Below are 17,517 nucleotides of genomic sequence, written 5' to 3' on the forward strand. Positions count from 1 at the left end.
CTAGGAAAACAGGAGGCTGGGTGGGGTGGGAATCTAAGGGCTCCTATCTTGGTCCCAAAATCCCAGAGTTTCAAGCAAGAAAGGGTGGGGGGGAAAAAGGCTCACAAGTGATCAAAATGTTGCTACATTTTATTTTCAACTTAAAACTTAATTATAAAATTTGCCAAATAAACATGTCAAAAACAAAATTAAAAACAAATTGTAGCTGATACCCAGAAATTGCAGCACTGTATTGATAACGGGCTCTTTTCATTACCAGGGAAAGAATTTAATGTCCTTCCTTCCTCCCCAAAAACTTCCTTGGTGCAATCTAGTACAGAAAACGCTGGGACACCACTTTCTGATGCCAGGATAAAAGCAAAATAAAAAAACTGCTTGCACACATTAGCACTGATAAAACAATGACAATTTCGCTAAAAGAATGTTTAAAGACTACAGGATGCTACAGCAAACCAAACTTCATGATTGCATTAACATAAGCTAAGTTACATACACTTCAAATGCAGTGTAGAATTAACACTGCATATCTAAATGGCTCATATATAAAATGCGTAATTAAAACCCAAACATACACACTATGTTTATTACATTCCCCTACATTTAAAGTACTGAGAACAATTTAACTTTGAACACAAAAGTTTAGTGAATTTGCTACTGTTCCATTACAGGACAATTAAAAATGAGATTATATCAACTTTACTAGAATTTAATTGCTAAAGCTACCTTATGCACATCTATTAAACTAAAAGAAACGACTTTAACCCCTTAAGTTGTTTTTAAGATAGCACTCCTTTACAGGGAGTAAAGTTTTGTAAATATAAAGGATATGTAAAAAATACAGTATAAACTGCCTGAGCTTAACAGTAGCAAAACACTGATGAACTTTTAAAAGTCAAAATATATAAAATATTAGCCTGACATGGCAAATTTTCAAACACCAATCTGTGTAAAATGTTTAAATATTGATGTTACTTCAAAATATATACTTTTCTATTTTTTTCTATTTGCAATAGTTTATAAAGGCAAACAAACACCTGCAATTGAGGTAGCAAAGCCAAATTCACAAACTTTGGATCAAGAAAAATACCCTTCCTATGTTTTAACAGCATCGTCTATACAATAGTGAATGAATTCTAATTGTTCCAAAATTTTTAATTCACATTACTTTACAAAACTTTATTTAAAATACTGAAAATGTTTTGTTAAAAAGACAGTCCTGACAATCATCTCACATTCAAAATACTGTACAAAAAAATCTGAAGTCACCATATATTACATAAAACTAAGCTATGTATTTACATTTTCAAATGTAGTTTTAGAAGTTGAGGTTAAGCCAACTGCTACAAATGGTCTCCCTTAAACAGTGTCTGCTAACAATCTCATCGCTCTGCATTTTCAGCATTTAATATAGGCCCTTCTTTTTGCTTTCAAATTATATAACTAGTAAAGGATTTAAAGAAAAACAAATGAAAATTCTATTCTCTTACTGAATAAAACATAAATGTACTTTAAATGGAACAGTGTTTTCTTTTAAGAAAAGCCAACTGGCCAAAAAACATCAAAATTTGAAAAGTAATCAGAAACCATAAACATCAATAGTATTCTTCACAGTACATTTATATTAAGACTGTCTTCTGATTTCAGATTTTTAAGGGTTGAAAATTTCCCATTAAAATGCAAATTCTCACATCCTTACTTGTATTTTTCCTATGTTAATTATAATTTAATAAAAGTCAACACAGCTATATTAAAAGATCAACTACTTGGCTCTATAGTCCTGGTTCAAAAAGAAAAAAAAATTTACAGATCCTGTCAGTGCAACAAAAGAAAGTTTGGGACTTTTTTCCTTGTTTTTGCAAATGGCAGCTGGAATTGCAGGAGTATTTTGTAGATAAGCCAGAAGAGCATTAGTAGATGTATGGAAATATACGGTAGGGCACACGCTGACAGTACTTTTCCCAAGCCACGCCGTATTTCTTTTTACAGTGGTACTCGTCACGAGCTTCTCGGTGGACAAGCAACATGGTGAAATAAATCACGTAGAAATAAGGCAGAATGTGGTTAAAACCTGTGGATAATAACGGTACATAGTATTAGATATTTTTATTATCACTACAACGTATTTTTTCCTGCTTTCCCCAAATTCTTAAAAATGAACCACAAGGTACTTCATTTTCTCTAATAATGAGGAGAACAATTAAACCAGTCTGTAAAATCCCACTGGGAAGTGGCAGAAGGTCGTATCTAAATTAGAAGCTACTCAAAGACTAATCCATTCTAACAATTCATCACAATCAAAACATCTGTCCTCATAGTTAATACAAATCTCTCCATTTCTCACCCTTCTTCCCCAGCAAAGAGAAAATTGCTGTCCTCCACTACAGGCCAGGCCACCAAACAGGTAGCAGGCATGGGCCAGCTCCTCAACCTCCCCAGCTCCCCGGATCCCCTGCTCCCCAGCTCCACCAACTCCCCAGCTCCACCAACTCCCCAAGGTCCCCCCAGCTTCCCAAGATCCCCTGTTCCCTCAGTTTCCCCAAATCCCCGGCTCCACCAGTACCTCCAGCTCCCCTGATACCCCAGCTCCCCAAGCACCTCCAGCTCCCACAGCTCCCCTGCTCCCCTGCTTCCCCAGCTCCCCATGAGGCCAGACACACAAAAGAAAACAGAATCTCCTTCTCTTCTTAAAACGAGTTTTCCCAATCTATGTACACTGAATCATGAACTAAGAAGCTGAATTAATTTCTATATATTCTACTTAGAAAAAAGCTATCAGGCACAATTGAAAACTTAAAATTTTGCTTTTAGGCTTAAAGTAAAACTTCAGGCTCTGTGAATTCCCAATTCCCCTCAGAAGCCAGAAGAGCTTCTACAGAGGCCAACCTCACAGTAGAAAAGGGCAACAAAAAGACTCACACCCACCTTGGCCACACTGTCCCACACAAAGGACACACACACACATCTTTCCAGCGGCTAAAAGGGTCAAACTAGCACTCTTCTGAAATGCTTACCACATGGGAGGGACCATGCCAAGGCCATGATGAGATCACCCAAGTAATTGGGGTGGCGAACAAAGCCCCACCATCCAGAAACTAGAAGATGTTTTCCCGTTGAAGTATGAACGGTTTTAAATCTATATAAAATAAAAGTACATTTTAATGATGTTGAGACAAAAGAAAAGAAAACCTTCACGTAATATATATAATATAAACATAAATCAATACTTACGTGCAAGCTTTGGATCACTGGGATTTTCCGGAATGCATTTTCTGAGAATTTGCACCACGGAAGATTACATAACCACAAACTGCAATTTTAAAATATTTTTCTATGTTAGTAACTTAGTTATACTCTAATGCTTAATAGCATCTGTAATTTCTCTTAAAAATTATTTCTATGCTCTGAGGAAATTTCCAAAGCAGACTCCGAGGCTCAAGAGATCCTCCTGCTTCAGCCTTCCAAAATGCTGGGATTACAGGCATGAGCCACCGCACCTGGCCTGATTCTTAAGAACAACTCAAAAACTCTAAATCTCACTATGTGAAAAGATGGTAACCCTTCCGAAATCTATCACACTACTTTAATCATCCACCTAGGGAACACTCTGAAGGCAAAACAAATATAGTTACATCCATGAAAGAGATAAAATCTAAGACAGCCTACATTACAATAAAATCAATACTACAGTTCGTTATAATCAAAATTACAGGCTATATCATCTGTTAGTTATGATACCTACTGGTCATAGCACAAACATTTTATTAAACACTAGAATCAGCACCAGAACATCCTGAACTTTAAATATATGCTGAATCCCATTGTAAATCTACAAGTTCCTAATTTTATCCAAATTTCAGAATGTCAAAAATCAATGTATCAATGACATTTAACTATTATCTAGTTGATCCTCAATAAACTAGTAAGAGAATAACCTCACTTCCTGCTTTGGTTTGAATGTGTCCTCCAAAGTACATGTGTTGGAAACTTCATCCTCAATGCAACAGGGTTGACAGTAGCACCTTCAAGAGATGGTTAGGTCATGAGGGTTCTGCCCTTATGGACAGATTAATGTTGCTATCACAGGAGTGGGCTCAGTATCTCGAGTGGGTTTTGTATAAAAGTATGTTCAGCCTCTCTTGCTCTTCCTCACTCTCTCCTGCCGTCCCTCCCTCTCTCTTGTCCTTCCACCTTCCACCCTGGGATGCTGCAGCAGAAGAGGTCTTGCCAGATTCCAGCACCATGCTCTTTGACTTCCTGGCCTCCAAAACCATGAGCCAAATAAATTTCATGACAAATTACCCAGTCTCAGCTATTCTGTTTGAGCAGCACAAAACAGCCCCCATTTTTAGCTGAACTATAAAATACACTGTCTTGAATCATAAAATGGACATGGACAACCTAACCACTGGTGAAAATAAATCTTAATTTTAACCAATGGTTTGAATTTCTTCTTCTACCACAGATACTAACTAGTGTAGCAAAACTATCTATATTTGAAGTTCACTGCTAATTTTCCCTGCTCAACCTCTAGTAGAAGTGTTTAAGGGTTTAATGAACAGGGTAAGGACAAAAAAAATTCATCCTGAAGTAAAATACATGACTGACCCTGGTGAACTGCAGCTGCAGCCAAACTGGACTTCTCCGTCTTTCCCAACCTCATCTCACACTTCCCCACCATACACCCTTGCTGAGCTGTTCCAGTGCCTGACTTTTGGATCTCTCCATCCCATTTTACCCTCTAAAACTCAAATCAAACACCATATCCTCCAATAAGTTCACACTAAAGCTCCCCAGAGAGAAGTTCTCTACCTTAAACACCCGTCATCTAAGCCCCTCTTGGTGCTCACTCATGTCTTACTTCTCCTGCTAGAACGTGAGCTCTATGAAGGCAAGACGAATCTTCTTTATAAGATGCCTACCAGAAAAAGCAGGCACTCAGGAGAAAAAACGTAAGGTTACTAAAACAAATTTAACCAACTTAAATTTATTAAATTTAAAAGCAAGGTGGTTCGTTTAAAATGATCTGTTTCAAGTACTACTGAGAACCCAGGTACGAACCATCCATTCTCTTTGCAAAATGCAGACTTTTTATTACTCATCATAAATGGCTTCGAATTGAGCTAATGCTGACCATTCAAAATGGCACGTTTCAAATATGTAGACATCAGCGCATAAAAGCCTCAGTACATAATATTTAATAAATTAAACTGAGACTAAAATTAATACTCACGTTTCAGAACAATAATTAGAGAAGCCATTGGCCAAGACACTTCATTTGGATGACTGACTAAGTAAAAGGCTTGGAAGCTGTAAATAAACGGAACCCACACCAAATCTCCAAAAGCCAGCATGAATCCAAATCCATCGTGGATGATGTCCATGGTCGTCAACAACGCTTCCTATAAGGATACAGACAGTGGAAAGGGAGAAAGAGCTTCTATGTTTAAAGTATTCAAATAAAGTACTAGTTTACAGGCAAATGTATAAAGTGCTATGGGCAGGTCCACAACCAACATTTTTTTGTTAAAGGGGAGAAAGATTTGGGTCTCCTGGACTGCTAGGTCTTTCTGCCTCACATTCTCCTGTCACGCCAGCCTCTCGCTCATGTTCCCGAGATAACAGATCTCTAAAGCATTTCCCATGCCCAGGCCCTCCCCTCTGCTGGCAACCCCTCCTCCAACCTGGGCACTTCTCAGATGTCACCACCCACCAGTAGGGCCCAGACCTGGGCACTTCTCAGATGTCACCACCCACCAGTAGGCTACAGCAATTGGGTTACTGTACTTGTCTAGTCACTCTCCACTATACTAAAAGCCTCTAAAAGACAGAGGCTGTGTGTTTTTACCTTTGCCACCCCAGTAACTAGCACAGTGTCCACCATGGAGAGAAGTGTTCAAAATATGTTTGCTGAAGGAATATGATCACCAACTCTTTTTGTTTCAATTCCACATGCACCAATCTAATTTCTGATCATAATCTGGCTTTTCATGTAGATTTTCCACAGAAGAAATTAAGCTGTCTGGCAACATGGTGAACTGACAGCTTCACTTATCATGCAAATTAATAAAAGTGCATTACTCCCTGGTGATTTGCTTAGCATGAGCCAGGTCGCCTCTCGACCAGGATAAAGGGCAGGCCAGACTCTAGAATACAGACATACCGCCAAGGTTAACACTCTGAAGGTCTGGCCTGAGAGAATCTCCAAACTACCTGGAACCTCAGTACAGACCACTGATGTTGAAAAATTAGCCAGTATAGGCTGGGCGTGGTGGCTCACACCTGTAATCCCAGCAATTTGGGAGGCTGAGGCGGGTGGATCACGAGGTCAAGAGTTCGAGACCAAACTGGCCAACATAGTGAAACCCTGTCTCTACTAAAAATACAAAAAAAAAAAAAAAAAAACTTAGCCAAGCATGGTGGCGTATGCCTGTAGTCCCAGCTACTCAGGAGGCTGAGGCAGGAGAATCACCTGAACCCAGGAGGCGGAGGTTGTGGTGAGCTGAGATTGCATCACTGCACTTCAGCCTGGACGACAGAGCAAGACTCTGTCTCAAAAAAAAAAAAAGAAAGAAAGAAAAGAAAAGAAAATTAGCCAGTATAAGCTCTGCTGGAGAATCAAAGTTCTAGGTTAAAGAAAAAGAGTGGTACCTCCAAATAGGATTTTTTTTCCAGAAAAGAAAGCAAATAGGCCATGGAACAGAAAACAGATGTCATATGGAACAGAAAAACCAATCTCACAAAATCTAGCTCCTTAGGCTTATACTTTTTAGTTACCAGAGTTCTTTATTCTCCTTTAAAAAAAAAATTGACATGTAATAATTGTACATATTTATGGGGTACACAGTGATGCTGCCATACATCTAATATATAGTAATCCAATCCGGATAATTAGCATATCCATCATCTCAAACACACTATTTCTTTGTGTTACGAATATTCAATATCCTTCTAGCTATTTGAAACTATGTATCACTGTTAACTATAGTCATCCTAGAGCAGTAGAGAATACTAGAACTTAGAACTTACTCCTATCAAGCGGTAATTTTGTATCCTTTAACAAACCTCTCCCTATCTTTCCCTTCTCCCTAACCTTCCCACCTTCCCACATCCTCTGTTCTACTTTGTACTTTTATGACATCAACTTTTTTAGCTCCCACATATAAGTGAGGACACGTGGTGTTTTAACTTTCTGTCCCCGAGAGTGTCTTATTCTTATCTCTCAAGGCCTGTAATCTGATTCCTGGTCCAAAAGAGGATAAAGGTGACAAAATGGAGGGAGCAGATAAAAGCAGGTGTGGTGAGTAGCAGTGAGAGGGCAAAGGGTAAGCACCCAGTGCCAGGTCGGGGGGAGGACTTTAGCCCCACCAGCTCCTGAGCCCCAAGGTTTTCGCAGGCCAGACTCAGAGGAAGGGTCATACATATTTAAACTGGTAGTCTCCATTTTCTTAAGGTATAGCACATTCGTGAATACAGAGGGATTTCTATCAAGTGACCTAACAAAAAAGTTATTAAGCATCTGTTAATTGCCCAGTGGCATGCCAGAATGCTACAGAAATCATAAAATACAATCCTTCCTCAAGATTATCATCATCTGGCTGAGATACTGAGAACAGAGAGAAAACAATTTCCTAACTCTAGTTTTCTACCCCTGGGGCTATGTTAATTTTGCCTTAAAATGCAAAAAAATTTTCTTTTAACAGAGGTCAGTGTTTGGCTAAATCTATAGAAAATATGAACTTCTAAGTCAATTAAAAAGTGACGACCACAACATGGCAGAAAGCTATTAACAGACGAAACCAGAAAAAAAATGATCACTTATCAATGGAAAACTACTAGAAAGGAAGGTTTAAAGAAGTCTGAGGTGAGCAAAACAGTGAAATATCATTTGATTTGCAAACTGTTACCTACACGCTCTTTTGGTGATTCATTCTGTAACAGCAAACAAAGCTACACTGGTAATAGTAAGTGCATTTACAAAAGAGTTGTTTTTTAATTTCAAAAACATGTTTAATTTTGGATTGACTTGGAATTTTTAAAGTCAATTTGAAGTGCTATCACCACCTTCACAGCTTCCCAGGCTCTGAGCCAGGGTCTGTGAAGTGGTAGGAGGGCAATAGGAACCCGTAATTAGCGGATAGCACTAATCCCACCACTTGTAATTGAGGTTTACCTCAAAGTGGCCCTAATCTTCCTAAATAACAAGATCATCGAAACACCAATATCAAACTTGCAAAGTTGTTCTGACTAAATATTCTCTGCAATCTTGCATAGAAGGCCACAATTAAAGACCAGCCGGCAGGCGTGGGGGAGATATATAGTAATGATGGCCAAATAATACACTTCTTTTAATGTTCCAGGCTCAAAGAGAAAAGGTCTTCTTTCAAAATGTCAGCAGACTGTCTCAACACACTGTCATTAAAACTTGTTTTGGAACATTATGATGTATAGCTGCCAGATTTGTTTTTAATATGGAAAGAAAACTAGACGTGGAATTTGGAGATGATCACAAAGATAACAGTAAATATGATAAAATACTTGTAAAATAAGCCTGAGGAAGAAAAATTTTTTAAAGGAATATGCTGGTTGAGACAGAGAAAACAAACAAAACATTTACCAGTCTTCAACTAGCAGAAAGACTAGTCAATGTACGAAAAAAGACACGAGATGAAAACTTAGCCTTATTTCAACTGGTTTCCTCAATGCATCTTGATTTCTGATTTTACTTTCATCTAATTAGAGCTAGTCTTTGTATTTTAAAATACTAACAATAAAACACCTCCCCCATTATTTAAAAACCAGGTGACTCTTAACAATCCAAGAAACACCATTCTAATTTGGTAATTATCCATCCATTTTCATGTGATACCATAATTACCACCGCCCACAAAAACAAACCCAAGATCCACCAATCTTATATTGAGAATATTACTTTTAAACACAAGATCAACTGATAAACACCGAAGCACTCCCAAATGCCTAGAAACTTCCCACCTGTCAGCGCTCCCTCCTCAGCTTTGCATGGATGGCCTCATCGTCCTCACAAGCAGCCTTGGAGGCAGGCCATGCTCCCCTCACTTTGTGTGCAAGAAGCCGAGGCTCTGACAGGTCACTCGCCCACTCAAAGTCATCTGACTCCAAGGCCTTGGCTCTTAAAATTAATTACCTCATTCCAGAGAGCGTCCACCACATAGAGAAGCTGGAAACTATTAACCAAAATCATGGCCAAGGATGGAATAGCACGGTCCTGTATTTTCATTTCAGCCAAAAGCATCACCAAGTTAATAACCACCTGAAATAAAAGGGGAAAGTATATAGCCTCAAAGCACCTCCCCAGGGACCTTAGCACTACAAAGGCATGAGTGAGCTTCACAGCTGAGACACCTGGCAGACGCCACCTTAACACCTACCCGCCACCAGGAATAAGACATCTCAGCACCATGGGCCCCTGGACCCAATGCACTGAGGACACAGTTATCATTTCTATGTTCCTGTCCCAGTGCATAACTTCACCCCAATCAAAGAGAACACCGGAATGACCCAAACTGAGGGACACTCTTACAAAATAACCAACCAGTACTTTCCAAAAAGTATCAAGGTCATGAGTGACAAGGGAAGCCTAAACAACTATTAGACTAGAGAAGACTAAGAAGAAATAACAACCAAATGCATCGTGGAGTCCTGTCGAGGTTCCTGGCACAGAAAAAGGACAACAGCGGAAAAACTGGTGAACTCGACTGAGGCCTGTGGACTCGGTAACTATGCCGTCGCTATGTTAATCTGCCGTTCTTCATCATTACACTCTGGTTTCCTCCAAGGTTAACGTTGTGAGAAACAGAGTGAAGGGTGGAAGGGAACTCTTTGCTATATATCTGCAACTCCAAGCCTAAAACTAGGTAAGAATAAGGTTTTAAAAAAGAGGAAAATGCATCCACACTATCACTTTCCTACATAAATATAAACTGATATAATAAAAATAAAGCGAAGAAAAGATACTTAATTTGTCATATCTTAAACCTCTGGAAAATATTTACAAGAAAATATTTTGATAGATTTATGGAAAGCCATAATTATCCCTAAAATATACCACCCACTGCTTATTTTAAATGGTCTACATTTCTTTCTAGCAATTAATTAGACCTATTGAATTGAAATTTAAAAAGAAAAAAAAAAAAAGACATACCCATCCAATCAATCCGGGGCGCAATTCACAAAAGTATTTGAGATCAAAAGTACCAATTCGAGGGTTTAATTCACGGCCAATGAAGAAATCATAGACAGCATTTCCTGAGAAGGGAAAAGTGTTTACCCAGTGTTCCAAACCCAGTCAGGAGGCTTTAAAACTGCACTGCTGCCCACTATCCAGGCTCACAATTCAACTGCCTGCAAGTGCTTGAGCAGAGCTCTGGTGGTGAGAGGTAGACAGGACAGCACAGACTAGGGGAGATGCCTGCCCAACTGAAAGGGCAGTTACTACAGCCTTTGGGGAGGCGGGGACCCAGATACCCCAGGTTTCTTAAAAACAACCAAAATCATGGGGGCCCCCCAAAGGACTTTACACTCACAATTTTTTTAGATAGGCAACATTTTTTTATATTTAAATACTTTAGCTCAGCATCAACCAATTTGTAACCTCTCTTGTTTCTTCTGTCTTGTTTTTGTTTTGAGATGGAGCCTCGCTCTGTGGCCCAAGCTAGAGTGCAGTGGCACAGTCTCAGCTCACTGCAACGTCCGCCTCCCACGCTCAAGTGATTCTCCTGCCTAAGCCTCCCGAGTAGCTGGGATTACAGGAGTGCGCCACCACGCCCAGCTGATTTTTGTATTTTTAGTAGAGACGCGGCTTCACTATATTGGCCAGGCTGGTCTCAAACTCCTGATCTCAAGTGATCTGCCTGCCTTGGCCTCCCAAAGTGCTGGGATTACAGGCGTGAGCCACCTCACCCAGCCAGCAACCTCTGTTGTTTTGTTTTTGCTTTTTAAAGAGTATTTACTATTTTGGACAAAGAAATAATATTTGTCGTAAGTTAAAACGCCTGTAAGTTTACTAAACGTCTTCCTGTCATCAAGCAACTGCAAAAAAAAAGAAATGAATAAGAAAGTATGAAGGAAAAACAAAAACATTTTCTTCTTTTAAATTCATATCTCTTTAACTTTTTTCTTCATCTTTTCATTTTTTCTTACTTCTCTTCATTTCCCAAAAAATGAAGTTAGAAAAAAAGCAATCTACTCAAATCTAGAAATGGCTGCTGGAGGGCTCTGGAACGCATTCTTCCAACACGCGATTCATCACTGCTCACCAGAGCTGGCAGGCGACAGGTCATTCCGGGGTGCTTTCAAAGAGCGCATGTAGAGATACACACTCAAGACCACACAAAAAACAGTGGCCCCAAGTGCAAACTGAAGAAAATGACTGTACACATAATGAAACTCTACGCCCTGGAAGAGAGATGTTCCGATGACTGCAGATGTCAGGATAAAAGCATAGAATCCTTTAAAAAAAAAAAAAAAAAAAAAAAGGAAGGGGGAAAATTTATGTTAACCCAAGGCTCACATGAGACGTACGCCATTATGAAACAATACAATGTTCATTTTTAAAGTCTTAATGTCATTATTCAGACTAAATACACACAAATATGCAAATAAGCAATGTTCTGAGGTATTATCTTCAATATACATACCATTATCTCTTGTAGAACTTTCCAAATAGTTTAACACATTGATTCTTTTTCAGTTCAAATGGTCAGTATTTGCTTTTAATTAAGGGAAAACTGACAAGTGCAACCTGAAAATTCCCACAATCCAAACTCTCAGGCACAAAGTCAAATGGCTAATTATTAACAGAGCTGAGCCAAACACACATTTTAAAGTCTAATGCCATTACCTAAGGGGAGGGTATTATGCACTCACCAGGGGCCAGGCACTGAGCTAGGTTAGTAGTTACAAAATTATAAATATTTATACTTAACCAACTTGTCAATAATGGTTTCAAAAGATTCTAGTAAAACTCTATCATCCAGAACAGAGATCTTAAGATGCCACCCGCAGAGAAGACGCCACAACACAAATGCTGGAGGCCAAGCAGGGGACTGTGAGTACCCATGGGGTAGGGACAGCAGGTGGGCACATTCACGGGCAATGCCAAGTTAAAAAGCACCCACCCTGTGAGGCTCCACAGAACTCTCGTTCCAGGCTAGTCCTGCTGCCACACAGAAAGGCTCACTGGGAGATCCGATTTTTCCTTTTGGCTAAAGAAATAGTTTTGTGGCCGGGCGCAGTGGCTCACGCCTGTAATCCCAGCACTTTGGGAGGCCAAGGCGGGCGGATCACTAGGTCAGGAGATGGAGACCATCCTGGCTAACACGGTGAAACCCTGTCTTTACTAAAAATACAAAAAAAGTTAGCCAGGCATGGTGGCAGGCACCTGTAGTCCCAGCTACTCGGGAAGCTGAGCATGAGAATGGCATGAACCTGGGAGGAAGAGGTTGCAGTGAGCCGAGATCACGCCACTGCACTCCAGCCTGGGTAACAGAGCAAGACTCCGTCTCAAAAAAAAAGAAAGAAAGAAATAGTTTTGCTTTCAAGGGAGCTGAGTGCCTGAAAGAGCTGTGCTCCTAACAAGTCATCAAATCACATTAGGATAAATGGTCAAACGCAAAAAAAGAAGTAGCTGTTCTTTATTTGAGAATTCTAAAACCAAACCTTTTGTAAAACAAAATAGTTGTCTCATCTGAATCCACATTTTCCACAAATACTCCAAATAATAACTTCTAATTTTAAATTCTGACTTTTAAAGATACTCATTTACCTTTCATAAAATGTATATTTTAAAAAAGAATGGTTAGATGAAGCAGTCTTTTGCTCTCTAGCCCACATGGATTAAAAATAATCATCCAAAATGTCTTAGGAATCTCCTTAGTTAATAATGGTAAAATTCATGAAAAGAAACCTCAATACTTGAACCCGAGTAATTAGATGAGGACATTTTTAAAAAGGATCAAGCAACTTGGCCAGCCACTCCCCCACTGGCTACAAGAGCTCCATGTCCAAGCACTGTGCTCAGTCTTTGTATGTACCATACCCCTCAGAGGGAAGTGAAAATGTAAAACAAGACTACTTAGAAAAGAATCGGTGCCTGCAGAGAAACACACAAAACACTGAAATCAAAGGACCTGGCAGCAAAGTCAACAACCCACCTCGCCCCAGACTCACCTTCCCTGGTGTGGCAAGTGAACCACCAGAGGGAGGGAGGGTGCCAAAGGTTCTAAAACTCGCTCCATCAGCAAAGAATTTGGTAAAAGCAACAAAAAGTCTGACAATACCAATGACAAGTATTACGCACCCACCAGGGGTCAGATGCTGGAGCTACGGCAGATGCCTTGTCACGTGACTGGCACTAAAAGGCAGAAGGTATCTAAACTATCTTTGGCTTCCCTTTTAGAACCCAGGAGAGTGACTGCAGACAGAGTAGATGCTGGGTAAGTCTCTAAACAAAGATCCAAAGTTAGAAAATGAAGAATTGAAAGGATAAAAAGTTCAACCATTAAAATATATAATGTAATTCTCAAGAAAAGGAAAACACTCTACTCCATCTCGTCAAATGGAAAATCATTCAAGGATGACTACAAAATAGATCTGTACTTTGCCAAAGTCTTCAAATGGCAAAGCTGGACTGATGCACTTAGCACATGCTCTTATAGTGCCAGGTGCCGGACCCAGAGGGAGCAAGGTCTACCCTTTTATTGAGCTGCTCAGTGAGCTCACAACTCATCCATCCAGCCTTCACATATGAATGAGCACCCACTACGTGCCCCTTTTCCTGGCACGAAGGGCGTCACAATGAACACAGCCAAGTCCTAGCCCATGAAGCCACATTCTAGTGGAGAGACCCTAATGAAGAGACAAATACACTGACGTGTGGAGGCACAAATGTCAGACAGAAAAATAAAACAGAGCAGGGGAGAGAAAGGGACCTGAAGGTTTCTCTCAGCACAGACGAGATGGAGGTGAAGATGCAGGTGTCAGACATTTGGAGGTAAGTTTTCCAGGCAAAGGCGCAGGAAGAGTGTGTGACAAATATTCAAGGGACGGGCCAGAGGACATGAGCAAGGGCAAGAGCAGCTCACACAGCAGAAGTGGCCTGGATACCCGCATCCGTGTAACACCTCAAGGTGATAAAATCCTAGACAAGTGCAATGATTTCTAACAGTGATGAACACTAAAACATAAAACTGGAGAGTGGACAAGAGGGACTAAGAGGCTATGTTACGTTACATGGCATAATTTATACATGTTGGCTACAGGTATAAACAGTTGCCCTTCCAACTACTAAGATAATTTACCACTTACTACTCTGGTCTAATCAGCTTTAACAAACAGTTTAACACTTAGAAGTTTAAGCTGTCAAATCATCAATTTGAGTCTTAAAAAAAGAAAATCACCATTTAATCTATACTTGAGTCTTCTTCCATCAATAAGAGGCGTTCCTTCTACAACCTTAAAAGAAAAAAAATTTACAAATTTACAAAGCACATCACCATCATATACACATATATATACACACATACATATATATCTTCTAATATCACTTAATTTTCAACATGCCCAAGAAGGAAGATATCTTGTAATAGGGAAATTTTGTAATGTATTTCAAAAACCCTAGTGGCAAGCCTTTTAATGATGCAATTCCACCTTCAGGAATTTATCTTAAATACAAATTCAGTAATGACTTCCTGGTGTAGGACCCAGCAACTGCAACAGCCACGCTCCCCGCAACACTCCTGTGTACCACCTCAAGACTAAATGGGCTTAAATACCTTTACATCTAGTGGACCCCTAGCTCAAACATCTACCAATGGCTGCCTAACACTTATAAAGTAACAGTACAATTCCACTGTCTTCCATTTGTGGGGTCCTTTTCAACTGGGCTCTACCCTGTTGACCCACTCTACTATGACCCAAGTTCTATCTGATGGTGCGTACTCATATGCTTACTTGCTCTGCTATATATTATACATATATTGCCCATCCAGTTATTTAACCATTTCATGTGATTCTTTTATCTGCCATAAGAGACTGTGAGAGGCCAGGTGTGGTGACTCGTGCCTGTAATCCCAGCACTTTGAGAAGTCAAGGTAGGAGGATCACTTGAGTCCAGGAGTTGAAGACAAGCCTGGGCAACATGGTGAAATCCCCTCTCTACGAAAATACAAAATACAAAAATTAGCCAAGCCTGGTGGCACACGCCTATGGTCCCAGCTACTCGGGAGTCTGAGGTGGGAAGATGACTTCAGCCCAGGAGGAGGAGGTTGCAGATTGCGCCACTGCATGCCAGCCTGGGCGATAGAGCAAGACACTGTCTCAAGAAAAAAAAAGAGAGAGACTGTGAGCATGCATCATGCATCAGAACCATCTCCTCTCTTCATTCGGCATCACCCACAGCATTCAGCACAGAGATACTAACAGACATGGTACCCAACTGAACTGGCTGAGTAAAAAGTCCACTTGCCCAATGCAGCCACATTTTACCCCACAAAATAACTATTCAGAAATGTAGCAAAATCATTTCAAACTGTAAAATATAAATATAGTATCATTTGCTCTGGGCTAACCTACTTTATCCTATCATTAGCTACAGATTTCACTAGCTAGTATTCCTCCTCTCCCAGGAGAAATGTAAAAGCTGTTTGAGATCGCAGGATTAGTAAAATCCCACATGCTAATTTCAGATGATCCTTATCTATTAAAGGTGTCTAGTAAATGCTGTGTTGGGCTTTAATCTGTGAATATACAGATCCAAATCTACAGTCAGCCCTCCGTATCCGTAAGATCCACATCCATGGATTCAACCAACCACAGATCCAAAATATTTGGGAAAAAATTGCATCTGCACTGAATATGTACAGACTTCTTTTTCTTGTCATTATTCCCTAACACAGTATAATAACTATTTACATGGCACCTACGTTGTATTAGGTATTGTAAGTAACCTAGAGGTAACAAAAGTATACAAGGAGGATGTACACAGGTTATATGCAAATACTACACTATTTCTTATCAGGGACTTGAGCACCCTCAGATTTTAGTATGTACAGGGGGTCCTGGAACCACTCCCCAAGGATATCAAGGGATGACGGTATAATATTAATATATTTTAATATATATGCTTTTAGTCACTTTAGTCTATGAGTATATACATGTATGACTTTAAACACAAAACCGCTTTCCTTGATACACTGAAATCACCTCACCCTAAATGAATCTGAATTTAACTGTAGAGCCTTAACGTAAAAATGACTGAAGGTCTTTATCACAAAAATCCTTGCTAGAGCCACTAAAGTTATGGTCTCACTCCACAGTATTAAGCCTGCAGCTCTACCCTCCTATTACCGGCATTCACCAGTAAAAGTGATCCTTTGGTTTACAGACAATTGGCAAACTTGCAAAGCCCTAAGAATAAGATCTTTAAATAAATGATTTATTACTTAGGTAATCTCATGTTTCTTTAAATATATCCAAGTAAAGGATTCTACTGAAAGAAGAAAAAACTACACTTAGCAATGGAGATTTTAAAGATTTTAAATGGATATTTTAAAGATATTGCAGGAATCTGAAAACAACATAAAATGTTCTTGACAACAAGCTTCTGAAAGAGATGAAAATTAGAAACTTTTCATACTTTTTTAAAGTAAAAGATGTAGACTAAAGTCCATCGAGCCCAGCAGCCTATCAATTAATCATTTAAAAGGCTGCATCTGAAATAACGCATACTGAGAGCGAATTTTTTTTCCACAGCAATCTCCACTGAGAGTCAGGCTGCTTTGCAAAACAGCCTATTCTTTTCTATTTGGTTTGAAAAGTTACACAAGAAATCTCAATCAGATTTTTTTTAAGCTCCTCTTAATAAGCAAGTGTTATATAGACAGCACAAGAGAAATGGCTTCATGAACTAAGTTTTGGGAGTTATGACCAACAACAGCCTCTAACCTCTGAACTACTGTAAGGCTGGGCAGCATGGCACACGCCTGTGGTCCCAGTGACTCAGGAGGCTGCGGCAAGAGGATCACTTGAGCCCAGAAGTTGGAGACCCACCTTGGCAATATAGTGAGACCTCATCCTATTAAAACAAAACAGAATTACCATAAACGTACCTTTCCAATTGGCAGTAGGTAGAACAGGACTTGAATCAAAAACCACAGGAGGTAGACCCCAAATACTCTGGTTTCCCATAACTCATACAAAGCTGGCAAAGGAGGAGGGAAATTCAGAAGACTGGGATCTTTCTGTTTACACATCAACAGCAACAGGAAGAGGAACACAGGCAGGCCAAACATGATGAGAAACACACCTGCAAACAATTCATGAACATTTGAGGCTCAAATTTCAATCTGGTTTATTCATTTAAGAATCGCCGGGCGCGGTGGCTCAAGCCTGTAATCCCAGCACTTTGGGAGGCCGAGACGGGCGGATCACGAGGTCAGGAGATCAAGACCATCCTGGCTAACATGGTGAAACCCCGTCTCT

The 17,517-nt window shown here is 39.8% G+C and overlaps 1 protein-coding gene across 1 annotated transcript in view; it reads right to left on the reverse strand.

Annotated features, from left to right (window-relative positions):
• Positions 1–108: 108 nt before the first annotated feature.
• LBR (lamin B receptor) overlaps positions 109–17,517 on the reverse strand; it is a 27,867-nt gene continuing 10,458 nt past the window's right edge. The window contains 10 exon segments of the mRNA XM_017887012.1: positions 109–2,068; positions 3,012–3,133; positions 3,225–3,266; positions 3,268–3,307; positions 5,231–5,399; positions 9,164–9,289; positions 10,181–10,284; positions 11,295–11,486; positions 14,436–14,490; positions 17,145–17,341. Of these exon segments, the coding sequence (XP_017742501.1) occupies positions 1,908–2,068; positions 3,012–3,133; positions 3,225–3,266; positions 3,268–3,307; positions 5,231–5,399; positions 9,164–9,289; positions 10,181–10,284; positions 11,295–11,486; positions 14,436–14,490; positions 17,145–17,341 (1,208 nt within the window). The 3' untranslated portion in view covers positions 109–1,907.

Source organism: Rhinopithecus bieti, unplaced genomic scaffold (assembly GCF_001698545.2).
Source record: "Rhinopithecus bieti isolate Rb0 unplaced genomic scaffold, ASM169854v2 scaffold_15336, whole genome shotgun sequence".
Classification (NCBI taxonomy): Eukaryota; Metazoa; Chordata; class Mammalia; order Primates; family Cercopithecidae; genus Rhinopithecus; species Rhinopithecus bieti.